Source organism: Colias croceus, chromosome 23 (assembly GCF_905220415.1).
Source record: "Colias croceus chromosome 23, ilColCroc2.1".
Taxonomy (NCBI): Eukaryota; Metazoa; Arthropoda; class Insecta; order Lepidoptera; family Pieridae; genus Colias; species Colias croceus.
Genome location: NC_059559.1, coordinates 639,339 through 660,792, shown reverse-complemented (window position 1 = coordinate 660,792; position 21,454 = coordinate 639,339). Strand labels below are relative to the sequence as shown.

General features: G+C 40.0%; 1 protein-coding gene across 1 annotated transcript in view; it reads right to left on the bottom strand.

Annotated features, from left to right (window-relative positions):
- Positions 1-1,577: 1,577 nt before the first annotated feature.
- The window catches only part of LOC123702119 (modular serine protease-like), a 29,758-nt gene continuing 9,881 nt past the window's right edge, over positions 1,578-21,454 (bottom strand). The window contains exons 9-15 of the mRNA XM_045649766.1: positions 17,368-17,570; positions 16,616-16,831; positions 12,224-12,385; positions 11,325-11,446; positions 3,660-3,836; positions 2,696-2,855; positions 1,578-1,793 (exon numbers count right to left, since the gene is read on the bottom strand). Coding sequence (XP_045505722.1) covers positions 1,600-1,793; positions 2,696-2,855; positions 3,660-3,836; positions 11,325-11,446; positions 12,224-12,385; positions 16,616-16,831; positions 17,368-17,570 — 1,234 coding nt within the window. The 3' untranslated portion in view covers positions 1,578-1,599. The remainder of the gene's footprint in view (positions 1,794-2,695; positions 2,856-3,659; positions 3,837-11,324; positions 11,447-12,223; positions 12,386-16,615; positions 16,832-17,367; positions 17,571-21,454) is intronic.

Here is a 21,454-nt window from a genome sequence, read left to right as displayed (position 1 = left end):
GTATGTCAATTCAAATAACAAAATAGGTCACATCTCGCCTTATGTCTGGGTGTAACGATCAATTTTGAAGTTAATTTAAGATTTTTTTCTAATTCTATAAATTTTTACAGACTTCGAGGTATCATGGTGTTTACTGTTTTGTCTTTCAAACCTACTTATTATATCTAGTAGTATCTACCTACTTATAGCACACCCCGGACACTCCATACAAAATTATCGTTTTGACAGTCACACTGTAGAGACTGCAAATATGTGTGTTAACGCTTTATGGTTGACACATTTTTGACTAGCGTAAAAAAAAATTCGCGTTTTTCTGATGAAATACATCCGTAAACAGCACAATATCTAACCATTTTCTACGAAAAACGATAATCACAAATCCAAAATAATAAAATTACTTTAAGTCAATTTGATTAATGTTGTCAAACTTCGTTGCGTATCGTCCCTGTAGAAAAATATGGACCATTTTATGTCTGATCGTGCGGGGTGAGGTAAGTGTTTAATTTTGGCGGGAGGCGGAGAGTGTCCGTTCTGTAGCGTTTAGCTACTATTATGTATTCTGTGCTTATAGTATAATAAAGTAATCTGTGCTAATACTGATATTTTAATCGAGAAAGTTTGTAACAAATTACAACGTATCGATGTAAGTTGGTTACTCTTTCACGCGTAAATACCTGAATGAATTTTGATGATACTTGGCAGTTATATAATTTATTTATCAGAGTAACACATCCTTCCTTCTATCATTATAATATTATAAATGCGAATGTTTGTGAAGATGGATGGATGTTCATGTTTGTTACTCTTTCACACAAATACTACTGAACTGATTACAATGAAATTTGGTATGTAGCTAGCTGAAGATCCAAAATAAGACAGGGAGTACGCGGGTTTCTCTTTGAAAACGCAGGCGAAGCCGTGACGGAAATCTAGTTTGTCAAAGAAATACAGTACATTTAATCAATGATTTTATAAATAAAAAGGGAAAGGTAATTTATTAGCACTGCGAAAGTGGTACATCGAAATGTCGCTAATTAGTCATATTTTACTTCACTTGTCTCTTTTTCGCTCCCAATGCGTATGCATGGAACTATGCGGGATTTCTTTTTACACATTGGACGATGCCGCGGGTAGAAAGCTAGTATGTTATCTTCACTACATCTTAATATATATATAAATCTCGTGTCACAATGTTTGTCCTCAATGGACTCCTAAAACACTTAACCGATTATAATAAAATTCGCACACCATGTGCAGTTCAATCCAACTTGAGAGATAGGATAGATTTTATCCCGGAAATCCCACGGGAAAGGGAACTATGCGGGGTTTTCTCTGAAAACGCGGGCGAAGCCGCGGGCGGAAAGCTAGTAGTATATAAAACAAAGTCGCTTTCTCTGTCCCTATGTCCCTTTGTATGCTTAAATCTTTAAAACTATAGGCAACGGATTTTGATGCGGTTTTTTTTAAATTCATAGTGATTCTCAACGAAGGTTTTAGTACACAATTTATTAGGTTTTAGACAAAGCGGGCGAAGCCGCGGGCGGAAAGCTAGTAAGGTAATAAATAAAACAAAAAAATATTAGAAAAATAATTTATTTCTCATCTCAAAAACGCTTTAATAAAATGTTCATGTTTAATAACTTGTGTGAAAGTCACGTAAGTGTGAGCGTTACAAAGATTGTCGTCAGTTGGTGCTGTGGAAACAATTCCTCTTAGGAAATATCTCTCTACCCCCATTTCTCTATCGGGGAAAGCTAAACCACCCCCACTGTCCCCTTTACATAATGTTGTACCTGAAAAACAAATAAATTTATTTCAAAAATTTTTGTTACGTGTAAGAAGTGATATTTGGTATCAAAGATATCAAAATCGTCGCCTTACTCCACGATGTGACGGTATTGCCATGACGTGACCTTGAAATTTTACTCTCAACGTACCTAAAGACCTAAAGAGAAGTGAAACCACTTCAAAAATCATGTGTTTTGAACATGAACAACTAGACTCAGTCAATATAAATGTCCGTAGTGAAAGTCTGCTTATACGTTTATAAGGCAGAGTTTTCTAGAGACCGATGCAGAATCAACTTTGAACTGAACTTTACCATGAAAGAAGGTGCTAATTTGAATGAATAATTTATACAGCGGACATTTTTTTACGACCTACGTATAAACGAAGAAGAGAATGCTGAGAAATAACTATGAAAAATAAAAATAACGTAATAAGTACATACGTGCAGAGAAATAACTATGAAAAATAAAAAATAACCAATATAAATTTAACTCAAACACTTCAATAGTACTATAAGGGAAAATACATTCAAATAACATATCACAAATAGAAAACTCATTAAAACAATCTAAATATACGGTTTTTATATAATGATAGATATCACGGATTTTGATGAGTATAAATTACTTTTTTTTTCACCTAATTAAACAAAAATTATTACAATTTGCAATTTATCCATACTAATATTATAAATACGAAAGTAACTCTGTCTGTCTGTCTGTCTGTTACTCAATCACGCCTAAACTACAGAACCAATTTGCATGAAATTTGGTATGGAGATATTTTGATACCCGAGAAAGGACATAGGCTACCTTTTATTGCGAAATATGTACCACGGGCGAAGCCGGGGCGGACCTCTAGTATTAAATTAAATTGAAATAGACTTAAATTATTAAATGTTTCTTACCATTAAGATATCCAGCGCAGAATTTGTCGCTATTAATATATTCCCTGAAGCCCGGCGGAGAGTTGGCTATACAAGTGTTAATGTCCACGAAGGGAAAGTTCACAACTTGTAGTGTGGGAGAAGCCAGACCATTCTCACCGGTCAGACCCCAGCCGGCCACCTGGGAGACGGTATAAATTGAATAATATATTTCTTCTTTTATTTATAAATAAAAATGATTATTCTTAAGCGGATAACTGGTTGGACCAATTGGGCTAATTTATTTTATGTATGTTCGTTAAGGATCACCGAAGCTCGCGAAGGTGTAATTAATAATAAAAAACGACGTGTGGCACTCGGGTACTGCCGCGGTAAAGCTATTGCATGCTATGCCTTCAAGCCACACCTCCGAGCCCGTCGGAGTGGGGAGCGTGAGGTTTTTCGATTCCTTAACCTATACAGTAATATACAATTATTAAAAAAGGACACCAGACTGTTCACACCTGTCTGACCGCAGCCGGCCATCTGGGAGACGGTACATGATGATAAGAAAATAACTCGAGAAATGAAGTCCCGTGTCCCCAGTAAGGGGCCAATGCAATATGCATATTGCATACATCTGTTTCACTGATCGATTTTCTTTAGGTACAAGTAGATTATTAGCCTTCTGTGTCCTCCCAGACCGAGACATTAAAAATTTTCCCTACTTATATTATAAATGCGAAAGTAACTGTGTCTGTCTGTCTGTTACGCTTTCCCGCATAAACCTCTCAACCGATTTTGATGAAATTTGGCACAGACAATTTTTAGACCCTGAGAAAGAACATAGGCTACCTTTTATTGCGAAATATGTACCACGGGCGAAGCCGAGGCGGACCGCTAATATTGAATAAATAAAAAAGCGGATAAATTTAAGCTGTTGTTTCTGATTGAAGTGTAGTTGAATGAAAAAAAAAATGGTTATGAATTTAATTATTTTTCTTACCTTCCCCATCTTTCCAACCGTCAGCTGCGTTTTGTCGAACTCATAATCAAAACTCAGACAGACAGGACGGACATACGTCTTATATTGTATGCTCGTTGTTAGAATTAGTACCGCAATGTCTTCTTGGAAGTTAGCCGCTGCTCCTTGAAAACGCGGCGGTATTTCTATTGATTTTACCTGTAAAACATGTTAGAAATGGGGAAAAATATTACCTTGTGTAGTTAGAATAGAATAGAATATTTATTGCACACAAAAACAAAATTTACAGAAACGATATTACTTATATAATAAATGTACAATTTGGCGGCCTTATCGCTTAAAAGCGATTTCTTCCAGGCAACCTTGGGATATAGGAAAAATAAATCAGTAAAAAGGTAGATAGTGCATAAATAATATTATAGTATTATTGGTAGTTTGTATCATCTGGTAGATGAAGGACAATTTATTTACCGTTCAAATATTGTAATACTAGTGGTCCGCCCCGGCTTCGCCCGTGGTACATATTTCGCAGTAAAAGGTAGCCTATGTCCTTTCTCGGGTATTAAAATATCTCCATACCAAATTTCATGCAAATTGGGTCAGTAGTTTAGGCGTGATTGAGTAACAGACAGACAGACAGACAGAGTTACTTTCGCATTTATAATATTAGTATGGATGTATAGAAGAGCTTCTTGTGAAATTGTGTTTCATTGTTAGTTTTTTATTTTTTATTTAAGCCTTACTTTTTATTGGACCTTCTCAAAAAACTAAGATCTTCAATAAGGGTCGGCACATTTTTCATGTAATGGCAACGACGCGCATTCCGGGTTTGGCACTCGAGCCGAGCACTTGTGCTTAGCGAGAGCGCTCTACCTGCCGTCTATTGTTCTCCGTAGAGACGGGGGACCGCTACCTGAAATTCGCCGAAAGGCCAATTCCGGGAAGTGACCCGCGCCTTTGTTGGGAACAATAGCGATCGATAAGCGACCGGTCCCACCCCGCCTGCTCAGGTAGTTTACTACCTGGTCAGTCGTGGTGCAACCACAGCTGCATTCGCAGCGTACAACTATTCCTGTTTCTCGACGCGCCAGTCGCGGTTTCTCCGTTGCCCACCTAACGGTGTCAAACGGGCTTCGGAGAAATTAACACCATTCGGTGGGAGTATCTGTGGGGCGCAGATACCGCACGTTTGTATAAACGGCGTACAGCCTCACCGCTTCGGGAGCTTTTCGGTGACTGTGAGTCCGGGGTCCTCTTAGTAGGCACTGCCACGGCGGGCAGGTACTCCAACTGCTCGCTAGCGCCCGGACTCGGCCGAAAACTACTCTTGACGGGTCCACGTCACGCTTTCGCAGGGGGTCACTCCAAGACCCCTGCGGACCGTTAGGTAGTGACAACCTCACCCCGCTATCACCAGCGGGACGCACCAACACACCCACACTCACGCACAAACGTGTAGGCACACAACCCCCCCCCGCCCGGAAGCGGGGAGGGACGCTAGGACGACGATTAAAGCATTAGGATGTCCGATACGTTTGAGGACTTAGACGTGAAAGCCTTTATGGCTTTCTTAGTTAGGGAGAACCCGGAGATACTGCGCGACTATAAAGCACGCAGTACCGCCGGGGCTCAAAAACGTGCCGCGCCCGTTGCGCAACCGCAGAGGGACTCTCCTGAGTCCCCACCGCTGTCCCCAGTGGCAGTCGAAGCGGGGTTCGAAGCCCCGACCGGTATGGAGTGCGAAAGCGCTCCTCATTCGCCAGCAGCTTCGGAGGCGGAGTCCTCAGACTCATCGGACGGTTTCGAAACCGTCAAGTATAAAAAGAAGCGCAAATTAAAAGACTCTGCGCCGCCCGCTAAAAGGAACGCGACCGTTCGCGATTCCTCGCGCGCCGAGCCTAGCCGTGCGCCCCCCGCCCCTCAGGCATCCGCCCCTCAGGCACCTGCAGACCCGACCGCGGGCAACACCGCGACCGCGACCCGCAAACCGCCTTCTCCCCCACCCGTATACGTGAGGGATAAATCAGCCTGGCTGAAAATCTCAGCCCACCTTGATAGTGAAGGAATCTCCTTCAAAGCTCGCCCCACGAAGGACAACATCCGTGTCCAATTGAAAACGTCAACCGACCACAGGGTTTTTACGGCCTACTTAAGAGCCGAAAACATAGGCGGGCATTCGTTCCCCCTCCCGGAGGAACGCTCCTTAAGAGCCGTCATAAAAGGGATCCCCAAAGAGATCTCTGCCGATCAAGTCTTCGATGACTTGAAAGGCCAAGGTTTCCCCGTACAAGAGTGTTTCCAGATGCACAATAGAGTGTCCAAAGTAGCATACGACATGGTCCTCGCGGTCCTTGATCGTACCCCGAAGGGGAAAGATATTTTTAAAATGCGGCATTGCTGCAAGCTTTCAGGGCTCAAGGTGGAAACACCCGACTCCCACAGTTATATAAGGCAGTGCCATCGCTGCCAACTTTACGGGCACTCTGCTCGTAACTGCTTTTCGCGGCCTCGCTGCGTCAAATGTTTAGGCGACCACGGCACGGAGGATTGCACGAGGTCCAAGGATTTGCCTAATGAGGATCCACCGTCCTGCGTACTATGTGAGACTTCGGGTCACCCCGCGAACTACCGGGGTTGCCCGAAGGCTCCCAAACACAGGGCGGGGGGTCGCCAGAAGGCGAACAAACCTCGCGGAATCGCCCGCGCCGGGGCTCAACCCCCACAGCCAAAGCCGGTCTTTATACCGGCTCCACCACCCAAAACAAACGCTTGGACGAAACCTCCGTCACTAGTGACGCAGGCCCAGTCGAGCGTGGCGGTGCCGCCTCCAGCGGCTCCCGCCATACACACAGCACCGAAGCCCTCAGCTAAAGTGCACACACCTGAATTAGACTCGCCTGACGAGTCCTTTGCAAACCTCATTTATTTAATGAATTATATTAAAGACCTCAACCTTGATGAGGTAAACCTATAGATAGGGAGGCGAGGTAGCTAAATGGCGTAATTCAACGGCGTCGTCGAGACTTATCAAAATCGAAAGAGAAAATAATTTCGAAAAGAAAAGCTTCTATGGTAAAAACCATTTTAGCGGTGGGTTTGGCGTATACGGATTTTCAAAAATGTAAAAAAAAACAGTTACTTGGGCATTCTCGAGCGCGTCAGATATTCATACTACGTATGCCCCAAGTGCCTCTGATAACAACGGTATACTAATCTGCCGGTTTGCGTGGTGGGGCTAGGCATATAAATTCGTCAAAAATGCACAAAAAAAAATTTACTCCAGCGCGTCAGATTTTCGGAAGGGGTGTTAAGTAGGCCCTAAGGAAGCTCCCCTTAAAAAAACTGACGATTACGGCATGACGATAAGTTACGATGAATTTTTGAAAATGCAGAAAAAAAAAGTCCTTTTGAAATACTCGAGCGCGTCAGATTTTCATAGGGGAGGTTTATCTCGGTATCCTGAAAGCATATTTTCTTAATCTGACAAAAATGTTGGTGGGTTCTCTTAATCTGACCGAAAAAGGTTTGTGGGTTTCTTTTTTTTATCACCGTTATTTCATATCAATTTTTCTTAACACCCTCAGTTTTCGAGATATACTCAAAAAACCGGGAGTTTGAGTTTTTATGATGCTTCAAGTAAAAAAAGGTTTAAATTTGGAAAAAAATGAAAAGAGCCCTTTTCTTGTAAAATAAAATTACCTTTTTTGTTTATTTTTTGGAAAAAGTAAAGTTCGCGACATATATGCTGCAACGCGTTTTCCGGAAGACGAAATGGCTCCTCCAGACTTCCGGTCATGCGGAAACCGGCAGATTTTGTATTTTTAGCAAGTTTTAGATTATATTCTTCAAAATAAAAATAAAAACAATCGCGCTCGAGAATGCCGGATTAACGTTTTTTTTTTTACAAGTTCGCGACCCTATAACTCGGCGGCGTCAAGGACTTATGGTCAGATTAGTTAAATTTAGTCTTAAAACACTAAAATCAACCCCCAATATCTTAATCTGACGCGCTCGAGTATTTCAGACTATCGATTTTTTTTTACTAAACTGATCGTCTATCCTAGGCGCGCGTCACTACATATAGAGCTAAATAGTTAACAAGGTTGTTCTATTAGGTCTAAGGTATCTCTCATATCTTAAACTGCCACGCTCGAGTATTACAGAAAATTCCCCTCTTCGCCTCCCTATCTACTAGTTGTTAGGAAACTTAAACAGTCCAAGAGCAACATCGAATCCCTTAAAATTTTAGCAGCTCATTGGGAGCTGGTAACAAAACTCCAAAACACTCCCTAATGGCTACCACAGCTAGAATAAAACCCAGAGCGATCTCCGTAGTTACTTTTAACGCGGACGGCCTTCTCAAACAGACTAACTTAGTTAGGGACTTTGTCACCAGACGGCGGGTCGATGTGCTAGTAATGCAAGAGACATTTCTTAAGCCTTTTAACCGTGATCCGCGACTCGCCAACTACATGTTGGTGCGTAACGACCGCGTAAACAGCCCCTTAGGCGGCACTCTCATTTACTACAGAAGGGCCTTGCACTGCACGCCCATCGACACGCCACCTCTAGTTAACTTAGAAGCCACAGTGATCAAGGTGTCTATGACCGGTCATCAACCCGTCATAATCGCCTCGGTCTATCTCTCCCCGTCAAAGACAATCTTGGAGAGCGATCTCAGAGCCTTGCTTGCACTGGGCGACTCGGTCATTCTGGCCGGCGACCTCAACTGCAAACACTGGAACTGGAATAGCTCTTACGAGAATGCCAATGGCAAACGACTAGACCGACTGACCGACCTTCTTAACGTCACGGTTGTAGGCCCTTTAGAACCGACCCACTTTCCGAAGATCACGGGACACAGACAGGACGTGCTCGATGTGGCGGTGATGCGGAACGTGACGTTACAGTTGCGCTCCGTTGAAACGTTGCACGAGCTCGACTCTGATCACAGGCCCGTGTTGTTCGAACTCGGCCCTCCCGATAGCACCACAGTAGAGTACATGACGAAGGTAGACTGGCGAAAGTTGCACGAGGCCTTACAGCCCGTCGACTCGCCAGAGCTGGAGTCTGTACCGGACAAAATCGACACGGTCGTAGAGGCGCTCGACGCGGTCTCCTCGGTCACCAGCCACATTCAATCCAAGATTGAATACGCGTCCCGGCGGGTCCCCGTTGGCCTCGGCCACCGGCTGGATCTGCCTCCGGACGTGCGTAGGCTGGTGGGCGATAAGAACGCGGCGACGCGCGCCTACGACGGAGCACCGACAGACGAAAACCGTAGGATTCTTCGTTCCTTACAGAGAGAGGTAAGAGAGCGAATCCAAGAATTACGCAACGAGCGGTGGGACTCTTTACTCAGCGAACTCTCTCCCTCGCACACTGCCTACTGGCGGCTTGCGAGGTCTCTAAAATCTGATGGCATTGCCGCCACTCCACCGCTCATTCGCCCTAATCAACCTCCCGCTTTTGACGATTTTGAGAAGGCCGAATGCTTAGCGGACAGTTTAGAGGAACAATGTTCCCCCAGTCTCGACTTGACCGACTCGACTCACATTAACGTAGTTAATCAAGAGATCGCACGCTTTACCGCAAGCCCTCGTACCGATGCCGAGCCTTTGTCACCAACGACGGCCACCGAAGTAAAATCACTAATCAAATCACTCGCTAGTAGAAAGTCCCCAGGCGGAGACTCTATTCCCAATAGAGCTCTGAAAAGCCTGCCGCCCGCCCTTATCGCTCTCCTAGTAGCTACTTTTAATTGTCTCCTGGCCAATTGTACCTTCCCCGCTAAGTGGAAGGAAGCAATTGTGATCGGGATCCACAAACCGGGCAAACCCCGGAACGTGGCATCTAGTTACCGTCCCATTAGTCTCCTCAGCTCTCTGGGGAAAATCTATGAGAGAATCATCTCCAAACGCCTCTGGGACGCAGTCATTGCCAAAAACTGCTCCCAGACGAACAGTTCGGCTTTAGACGAGCTCACTCATGTCCTCACCAAGTACACCGCATCACGGAGTACATTCTCGCGGGCCTCACCCGCCTCAAACCCCACAGAACGGGAGCGGTCTTCTTTGACGTAGCGAAGGCGTTCGACAAGATCTGGCACAACGGTTTGATTTACAAACTGTACACTCTCGGCGTGCCAGACAGTCTCGTGTTCATCATACGAGACTTCTTGTCTAACCGGTCCTTCCGCTACAGATTAGACGGCACGCTCTCGTCTTCACGTCCCATCCAGGCCGGAGTCCCTCAGGGCTCCGTCTTGTCGCCCCTTCTATTCGCGCTATACACTAGCGACATCCCAAAGCACGACAAAGTGCAATTATCCCTCTTCGCGGACGACACGGCACTCTACGTGTCGTGTCCAAACCGCAAAAGAATAGCTCCACTCCTACAATCCGCGACCGATGCATTAGGCAGATGGTTCCGCAAATGGGGTATCACTGTGAACCCCGACAAGAGCGCCGCCGTGCTCTTCAGGCGCGGCGGCCCCGAGGCCATAGATAGTGTCAAACTCTATGGCCAAGTCATTCCGTGGCAAAAGCACACCAAATTCTTAGGCGTCACTCTAGACGCAAACATGACATTTAGCGCCCACATTAAGGCAGTCCGTAAGAAAGCCAGCTTTGTTCTGAGCCGGCTCTATTACCTTATTAACAGACGCAGTAAAATGTCCCTTAGAAATAAGGTGACACTTTACAAAACGGTGGTCCGTCCAATCCTCACGTATAGTAGTGTAGTTTTCGCGCATTGCGCTCCCAGCTCCATACACAAGCTCCAGACGATTCAGTCGCGGTTCATGAGAACAGCGACTGGAGCGCCCTGGTTCGTGCGTAACGTGGACCTACATAGGGACTTAGAACTCCCCACCATAGCCCAATGGATGAAGCAAGCGTCTAAGCGCTACTTCGACAAGGCTAAAAACCACCCTAACCCATTGGTGACAAAGGCCATCGCATACGTCGCGAAACCCGATCCCACTCATCGTCGTAGGCGGCCGAGACATGTCTTGGACGACTCCGACGATGATATTACCAAAGCTAACGCACGGCTAGACTCGGCGATTGAAGCCCAACGTCGAACAAACCGCGACACCGCACACACCACAGCAGAAAGCGTACACCGTCTTCGCCGGCGAAGACGAGGTCCCTTGTTCCGCGTTCCCGCGCCCACCCGGGTGAGCGCCCGTCCGATTAGGGCCCTTCTGGCCTCCTCCACTCAAGCGACAGCTCAAGCCGAGGTTCGTGGTCCCCGTCAAGGGGGGACGCCCTTGTGCATGTCGCTACCAGGGTGAACCTTCAGTTCACCCCCGCGTCCGCGTTAAAATGTAGAAGCCCTTCTGGCTAACATTGAGAAACACCACACAAAAAAAAAAAAAAAACATGTAATGGCTGTCGCTGGCCTCTAGTGGCTATGATTGGTGGGCCGTTTTCGCAAGCCCTAGAATTTTTTTTAATTATTTTATACTATCTGTGCCCGGTTTTACCCGCATTGCTCCGCTCCTGTTGGTTTTAGCGTGATAATATATTCCTATAGTCTTTCTCGGTAAATGGGCTATCTAACACCGAAACAATTTTTCAAATCGGACTAGTAGTTCCTGATATTAGCACGTTCAAACAAACGAACTCTTTAGCTTTATAATATCAGTATAGATTTACACATTGAAAAAAAAAATGTACTCACATCCGACTTCTGAGCGTCTACGTCTTTAGGTTCATTCCACGGCCGGTACAGTTTGCCAATTGCAATCGCGTACTTCTGTGCCGGTTGCTTCTTTGTTAAGTCATCCCAGAAGCAATGGGCGGCTGGAATAAAAACCAAGAACCGTGTTAGAAAGAAAGAAAAAAAAATGTTGTGTGGTTTTATGAAACCACGGTAAAAGTGAAACTTACGATAATTATCGTATTTGTACGATAATTATCGTACGTCACGCGTCATGCGCTACACAGAACAAAAAGTTTGAGATGCTGTAATAAAAGTTTCACTTTAACATTTATAACGTACTAGCTTTCCGCCCGCGTCTGCGCCCGCTTTTTCTAAAAGACAATAAATTATAATTATGTATATTAAAACCTTCTTCTGCACTCAGAGCGAATATATTAAAAAACCGCATCAAAATCCGTTGCGTTGCTTTAAAGATTTAAGCATACAAAGGGACAAAAGGACATAGGAAAAAAGAAAGCGACTTTGTTTTATACTATGTAGTGAAGTTAATATGAGGGATAACCATGATAAAAAGAAAAATATTTATAACGCGAGACAACGTGACATCGAAAATTGGTAAAAAAAATAAAATATGTCCCACAGTTCCACCAAAAAAGGATCAAGTGTAGATCATTGTCTTGTAGTCTGTCATTTGTAGTCTATGTAAATTTTTCGTCAATTATTTAATATCTAGCTTTCTTCCCGCCGCTTCGCATGCTGTTTCTAAAACCTAATAAATTATATATTAAAACTTTATTTTTCACTCAGAGCGAATTTATAAAAAAAACCCCATCAAAATCCGTTGCGTAGTTTTAAAGATTTAAGCATACAAAGGGACATAGGGACAGAGAAAGCGACTTTTTTATACTATTACTCACCAGATATAACAACAGTGCTGCTAACAAGCGAGCCCCCACAGATCTGCTTGTACGGTGTAGTCCGTTTGGAGTATATGCCTGTATGCCAAGGTAGTTCCCCGCGTTTGGCTGCCCAACCGTCTATTACGAGTTGGACACCTTCTGGTGTTACTCTACCGCATTCTATTGGGGAAACGTTTTTTTTTTAAATATTTCAAATTTTTATAAACAGAAATAATAGAAACCAGCTTAGCTCGCGGCTTCGCCCGCTTTCTCTAAAACGATTTGAGATTTAAACTATCCTATCTCTCAAGTTGGATCGAACTGCACATGGTGTGCGAATTTTATTATAATCGGTTGAGTGGTTTAGGAGTCCATTGAGGACAAACATTGTGACACGAGATTTATATAATATTACTAGCTTACCACCCGCGGCTTCGCCCGCTTTCTCTAAAACGATTTGAGATTTAAACTATATCTCTCAAGTTGGATCGAACTGCACATGGTGTGCGAATTTTATTATAATCGGTTGAGTGGTTTAGGAGTCCATTGAGGACAAACATTGTGACACGAGATTTAAATATATTAAGATAGAAAGCGTTTTATTTGCCAGCATGTAAAATATATATAAATCTTAATAATCTAACACACAGAACAGAAAAAAAATAGCAATAGTGGCAAAAAGGAATCCCCGTCAGCAAAGCAGCATTCAAATGTATTGCTGCACTGATTTTCAGAGGAGACTTGTGACTGTACAGATGCAATGATTCAGTACTAAATGACATATAAATGATATATGATTTAAATAGAAAAACTAGATTACGGGGCGGGATTCGAACCCACGTTATCCGCTCCACCGGGGCTCATTCGGCTACCGGTCATCCAGCCGAAGCAATCGAATTTATTCTATTCTTTCGGTTTTATGAGTCTAAGAAAGAGACTATATTTCATATTATCTTAAGTATATTCTACTTCTATACATCTACTTCAGTCATTCATTCCTTCGTCCCTATTTACAATAATTTTATGTATTGAATGGGAATTCGAATAACCCAAACTACGCAATCATAAACTCACTGTTGAGGTCTCAATCAGTATAAGTATAGTTCTGAAGAAAATAAGGTACGTATATATTTCTAGAATATCAGCTTAACAATACCGTTCCTTCCCTGAAGGAGATTATTTGCCTTAACTAGATATTTGTTCGACAAAAATCAAAAAGACTCATCGATTTACTTTTTATTAAAAACTAGCCGCGCCCCGCGGTTTCACCCGCGTGCCTCCGCTTCTGTTAGTCTTATCCTATATCCTGCCTCGATAATTGGGGTATCAAACAACGAAAGAATTTTTCAAATCGGACCAGTAGTTCTTGAGATTAGCGCGTTCAAACAACAAACTCTTCCGCTTTATAATATTAGTATAGATGTATAGATTAGCATTGTGTAATACGATGGAGGATGAGGTAAATAAAACAATATTTAATACAAAAATACTTTATTTAATATCGTCCATCCTATTACATTCTGCTGTATATAATCATAATATGTATATCTTATACTATGACTAAAACTAAGCATTACATAAATAAAATGTATATATATTACAATAATATAAACATGAGTAACTTAAAAAAATTATCTAAATTATAGGAACACTATATTTTTTCTTACATTATCAACTACATATTTAAAAGCCATGACTTTCATAGACTTAGGGCTGATTTTCCAATCCTCGGTTAAAACTTATTCATCGAATAATGTATTAAACTACCATTTCAAAATGTATTCTTATTGCATGCAATTGACAGTTTACAGGTGACATTTTAATAGTATCGTGTAATACTTTATTGGACGGGTAAGTTTTAACCAATGATTGAAAAATCGGCCCTTAAAGTAATTGTCACCTTACATCATACATGTATATTTTTTTAATCCCGAAGGGTCAGCATATATTTTAATTTACTTAAATAATTATAAAACATAAGTCTAAATTAATTATGTATAATAATTATGATCAGACCAACAAAAAGGAATTTTTAGTGGTCTGAACTTTTATGCTCTGTATAATGTAAAATGACTGTAAAATGATTACGCTTCATATGGCAATATTATGAGAATACATTATTAATTTGTGTTATAATTATGTGTATTGCACTTACAAAAAACGTAACGTTACGTTAATATAAATTAAGCTGAAGATTTTTATGTTTGACCACACTAATCTCAGGAACTACTGGACCGATTTCAAAAATTATTTCACCGTTCGATATGTACGTGATTTCTAAGTGCTAAGGGCTATATATGTACTACGGGCGAAGCCGGGCGGACCGCTAGTCGAAAATATATTACTTAGATGTACCCTACATTTGATTCAATATAAATAAATATACTTTTAAAAAATTACTGAGAAAATCTCATGAAATCATTGTATTGTCACCGATCCTTGATTAATAATAATTGAGTATTTGAATAAAAATTTTTTTGTGCTCAATGGAAAGATTATATATTAGTTTTATACCAAAACTATATTTTTAATTTTTTTTTGCAATAATTCAAAAGGTATTTCAAAATAAAAATTAGTCTTTGAATCCAGTACCGAAAACACACCGACAACTCCCGAAGCGTCACCCGGACGCGTGTGACGTCATAATGTTAGTTTTCACACATTGCAGTTGATACAAAAACGTATACAACTATAACATTTTGACGTCACATCTATGGTGACCAGTCATGGCGCGTTTATAGTCACGTGATTTTAATTTAAATTTCATCAATTTTTAATTGCTTATAATTAATAGAAACATTTTTTTTTTGGAGTTTTTTGCATTAAATATCAATATTATTAATAATAAGGTTTTAAAATACATTTAAAAAAATCGATATTTTTTTTTATTCAAATACTCAATTGTCATAATCTTTTCTACCTTCATCTAATTCATTAGTTGTAGGACCAACTGTTGTAAAAACATGTTCATTTGTATTTGGTTGTATATCTTTATAAAGTTTGAATTAAATCTTTTTAAAGTGGATCAAAATCGAGCGCAAAGGTTTCGGATATATACAAACATAGTTTGAAGCTAATAAAAGTGTTTTATAAATAACAACTATAATAATATGGAGTATACGAAATAGGAACTACTGTTATATTGCACGAAAACTGCGTTTTTGGTTCAATTCTACTAACAGTTAAATAATAACTATATTTTGTATAGATGAGATATTTTTAATGGTAAAAAAAATTGATCACGAGACAGTATTCAAACCCGCGTTTTTCTGCCAGTCCGTGATACTTCTTGAGATGTCGAATTTATTCCACTGTACCGGTAATACTCGTAATCGACTTTTTCTATATTTTTCTTTTGTTTTTCTTTTCATTTAAATTCTATAAACTAAATTATCAAACTAAGGGCCGATTTTTCAATGCTTGGATAAAACTTATCCGTCCAACAAAGTATTACACGATAATATTAAAATGTCACGTAAACTGTCAAATACGGGCAATTAGAATACGTTTTTAAAATGGTAGTTTTATACATTATTCGACGAATAAGTTTTATCCGAGCATTGAAAAATCGGCCCTAATATGCATAGCTATGTGACTATAATACTACACTACGTTTCGGTTATAATCTTTAAAGAATATCTCTATGTATAATCTTAATATATATAAATCTCGTGTCACAATGTTTGTCCTCAATGGACTCCTAAATCACCTAACCGATTATAATAAAATTCGCACACCGTGTGCAGTTCGATTCAACTTGAGAGATAGGATAGGTTTTATCCCGGAAATCCCTCGGGAACGGGAACTATGCGGGTTTTTCTTTGAAAACGCGGGCGAAGCCGCGGGCGGAAAGCTAGTGGCTATATATATTTTTGTCTAAAATGATCACTGCTTTGCCGGCGTTTTGGAGTCAAAAGCTTTGACCAGTTTTGGCTGTAGACATTGCTAACCAACATAGCTAATCTTTAAAATAAATTTTAGAATCAGGTGCATTTACTTGAATTTTCGAGTGATTTGAATTGAAAAAGAAATTAAAATTGTTCTTATTATTAGAGCCTTTTCTCCAATCACCATAGTCTAAGTCATAATCTTTTCTACCTTCATCTAATTCGTTAGTTGTAGGACCAACTGTTGTAAAAACATGTTCATTTGTATTTGATTGTATTCCTTTATTTGTATCGAAATGTATTTGATTGTTATTTGTATTTGGTTGTATATCTTTATCGATTTGTATTCGATTGTTATGTGTGTTTGTATTCACTTGATTGTTTGTTGGTTGTATTTTATTTGTACTGATTTGTATATTATGTGTAGTTGTTACATTAGGGCCGGCATACTGAAACTGTGAAACATAAACTTCGACGCCATCTTGTACAATAATAGTAATATTAGTGCCATTTTTGACCAAACCTGGCTGGCAAGTTGGAGTGAAGTCCCAATTCCCGTCAGAACAGCGCATTAGAGGGAGAACGGAGGGAGAATAGTAATTCGGTCTGTTACATTCCGGTCTGGCGATTGTGCCGTCTGGTTCGTCTGTGTTGCAAGTTCTGGAACCTTCGAGGGAATTCGAACCGGAGATAAGGCAACGGTAGGTGACGCTCTCATGTGGGTTTAAGTGGCAGAAACCTGGAATTATTTATAATAAATTATTATAATAAATAGATAACTTATTTATTGACTTCAAAAAGAGATAATTCAATGTTTAGGTATGTAATATTGTCAGAATTGCACGGTTTTTGGATATTTTAATCTATATGTTGGAAACACGTGTGCTAATTTTATGAATGTGTGTTTGTCCACGATCTCAAAAACGTATAAGTCGATTGGAAATACTTTCTTTTAGGTTTTATTGGGTTTCTAAAATAAGGGATCAACGCGTTTCTTCAAAAACGGTTCAGTAGTTTTTCATAGTAAATCTACTTCCACGCTTTATTTACGCGCTTTCAAACGACAAAATCACTTTCAAACGACAAAAAGTTGGTAGGTACCTATTTTTTATTTATTTCAGTGCCTGCTGCGGCACCTTGTGTATCTGTGTGTACCCGTATCAGTTGCTGTTTATATAAACAGCATAATTTATTATACAGCATATATTATATAAACATATGTTTATCTGTGTGGTACTATACTGTGTGTATGTGTGTCTGTGTGGTGCTACTCACGTGTACACTGCGGGTAGTCAGCCGACCAAGCGCCATCCACACACAACACAGTAGGGTCGGCTCTTGGCCTGTATCCCGGGTTACAGGACACGTTCAGGCTCAGTACCGGGAACCGGGAGCCCGGTACTGCAGTACCAGCCCCAGCAACTATGTACCGCCCGTTGTTCGGGTGTTGTGGTACTATGCACTTGCCGGTTTGTGGCCTGGAATACGTGATATAATATCAAACAAATTGTTTACGACCTACCGTCACTTTATTTTATATTTTTGTTCACGCGAATTGTAATATGCATTGTCATTGTGTCATCTTAGCGTCTGAGTATTGATCACTAAGATTGATCACATCTAATACCAAAATTTGTGTTGTAATTAATATAAACCTGTGCTAAAGAAAGTAATGTGTACTTAAATTGCTCATTGTGTATTGTGGCATCTTAACGTTTGTTGGAAGGAATTAAACTCAAAGCGATACACGAAATGGGAGTTTTTAGTCATGGTCCTTGCGATTGCCGGATATAAGATATAAGATATAATATAAAACTATACTGGAGAATACTGGCTTTGGAGTTACGACAATATCGAAGTAATTATTGGTGGATTACGACAAATAATACGTGACATCGAGTTGGGTGTTCTATCATCGTGTTTCGTGTCTTCACATCTGCACCTGGAGTTTATTTTGTGTATAAGTGCTGTGAGTGAGTAAAGAAGTGGACAAACCGTGAGTACATTCGCAATATCGTAATAATTGGACTTTAATATTGTATTGGGACTCTATGTGTAAATCGTATATAAAACTTGCTAATTGCTATTACAAAATAATTGATATGTACTTTAAAGATTGATGTACCTAATGTGAACTTGTTAGATAGTTCAAGGTTACGTGTTTAGCTGAATCTAAAAAACAATTATCTTAGATCATTAAGTAAATAGTTAAATAATTATGTACTTAAATATTATAATCTGTGAATAAGTACCTAATTGTCACTTTATGAACATTGAATTTATAAATATATTTCGGATTTTATATAGTAAATATATTTGATTTAGTAGATTACATATTTCAAATAGGTATTTCACGTTGAGATTTTTATAAAGTTTTTTATATGTTAATTTTGTTTATTGTAAAAGATGGAATCTTATATTAAAGTGCAAAACAATATATACGATCGAATTACAAAAGCTAGATCTAATTTTAAGAAATCGCCTAAAGAACGTTTAGCGAATGATGCGTATTTATCGACAAGATTGGATGCGCTTGAGGAACTTTGGTCTCAGTTTTTGCAAACTCACACGCAAATTATTCAAGTTTCGGAAAGTGATAAATTGAATGCTACTACTTATGTCAAAGCTGATACATATGGCAATTGTGAAGAACAATATATCGATTATAAGTATGAGTTGCGGGAAGCTCGAGCTAATTTAACTGTTAAATCATCCACTGTACATCATGCGCCAGATGGCAGCACGACATCTACAGATTCGAATCAACAAGGTTTTAAATTACCAAAGATTGCTATCCCACATTTCTCCGGGAAATATGCAGAATGGATGAGCTTTCGAGACCTGTTTTTGTCACTGGTACATAGTAACCCTACATTGGATGATGTTCAACGCTTACATTATTTAAAATGTCAACTCACTGGAGAAGCGGAACAGTTCTTGCGACACATACCAATAACTGCAGAAAATTATAAGTTATGTTGGAAACAGCTTGAGGATCGGTACAGCAACAAAAAGTATCTTGCCAATTGTATCTTAAAGAAATTTATGAATCAAAAAACTGTAACAACTGAATCAGCTACAGCGTTACGCGAAATATTAGATACTACTAATGAATGTATGTTTGCACTTAAAAATTTGTCAATAGATGTAAGTACTTGGGATACTATTGTTATTTATGTTGTAAGTTTAAAATTAGATTCCGAGTCCCGTAAGCAGTGGGAACTGCAAAGTAGTAAAAATTGTAATTTATTACCAACATATAAAGAATTTATAGAATTTTTAGAAATCCGTTCACGTTCATTAGAATTTATTGATCCTAAGGTAGCTAAACAAAATACTCAACAATATAGAACTAATTTTACTCCGAAAGCGTTTCATATTTCAAATTTAAAATGTATTTATTGTTCTGATTATCATCATTTGCGAAATTGTAAAAGTTTTTCTAGAGAAATAACTGATACTCGACGGAATTTTGTCCATTCACAAAATCTTTGTTTTAATTGTCTTGGTGCAGGTCACAATGTGTATTCGTGTCGCCAGTCTTCCAGGTGTCGTATTTGCAAGAAGAAACATCATTCTTTACTACATCCCAAAAATGTATCGCTCCCATCGGTGCCTCAAATGAGGGAGGCAGAACCAGATGCTAAGGAAGCGACAGCATCTACATCAACACAGGTAAAAAATATTAATAATATTAGAGCCTGCTTTTCACGTTTCAGTGGACAAGTTTTACTTGCCACCGCATTAGTTAATGCCAGGTCACACACAGGCTCATTGATCACGTTAAGATGTCTCATTGATCAAGGATCACAGGCTTCATTTTTGACTGAAGCCGCTGTTCAACTTCTTGGGCTAAGAAAGATTCCACACAAAAGCTCCATTATTGGTTTGGGTAGTGACCACTCAAGTTCTGTTGCCTCTAAAGCGAGGGTAGAAATTGAGATTGAATCACGCCATTGCAACTTTAAAATTTGCGTCCAAGCTTTTGTGCTCAATAAGCTCACCTCAGTACTTCCGGAAAGGAATGCTGTTGTTAATCTTAGTCCTGAAGTATCTCAATTAGTTTTAGCAGATCCTTTCTTTGCAACACCAAATAAAATTGACATGCTCCTTGGAGCAGATGTTTATGGTCAGATTTTGCTTGAAGGTCTGATGAAGAATTCACCCAGTTCATTAATCGCGCAAAATACACAGCTGGGTTGGATTCTATCGGGTCCAATTCAATCCAGATCGAGCTCCAGCACTATTTGGTGCAATCATATTCATCAAAACGATGAATACGAACTTATGAAGAAGTTTTGGGAGCTTGAATCGGATCAATTTGCCTCTGATAAATCACTTTTTACAGAGGAGGAAATTAAATGTGAGAATATATACTCATCAACTACTAGGAGAGATAGTTCAGGACGCTATATAGTACATTTACCATTTCGAACCGATGATCCGAATTGCAAATATGGTAATTCAAAGGCTATTGCAATAAAACAATTTAATCGGCTCGAGAATAGTTTATTAAAGAATCCTAAACTTAAGGCTGAGTATGCTGCTGTCATAGAAGAATATAAAAATTTAGGTCACGTGGAAACTGTGCCATCGCATGAAGAAGATTCGGCGGATGCTGTATACTTACCTCACCATGCAGTGATCCGAGAGGATAAGGATACTACCAAAGTCCGAGTTGTCTTCAACGCTTCTTGTCCAGGAACCAATGGCATCACATTGAATGACGAACTTATGGTAGGCCCATCACTACAACCTGACTTACGTCACATAATAATGCGTTGGCGTCAATATCCAATTTGTCTTGTCGCTGACATTATAAAAATGTACAGACAGGTGAAAATATCTGAATTACATACAAATTTTCAACGTTTTGTGTGGCGTGAAGATCCAGATCAAAGATTGCAGCATCTGCGCCTCTTACGAGTTACCTTTGGTACGGCTTCAGCACCTTATCTCGCTGTGAAATCATTACAGCAAGTTGCACACGACGATGGGTTGAAGTATCCGCTGGCTGCTGAAAGGGTACTTCGTGAATTTTACATGGACGATTTTATGTCGGGTTGCTTTTCTGTGGAAGAAGGTAAGCAAATTTATAAGGAAATAACACAACTTCTACAAGGAGGTGGATTCGTCTTGCAAAAATGGAGCAGTAATAGCGAAGAAATACTTAAAGAAATTAATGAAGATGTTGAAGATCAAGCGGAAAACCTGAAACTAAAAATAGATGAAATCATGAAAATTTTAGGACTTACCTGGAACAGAAGAACCGATGAATTTGAATACGTAGTAAAGATTCCACAGCTCTCTCCTCCTGTAACAAAAAGAAAAGTTATTTCAGAAATTTCTCGATTATTTGATC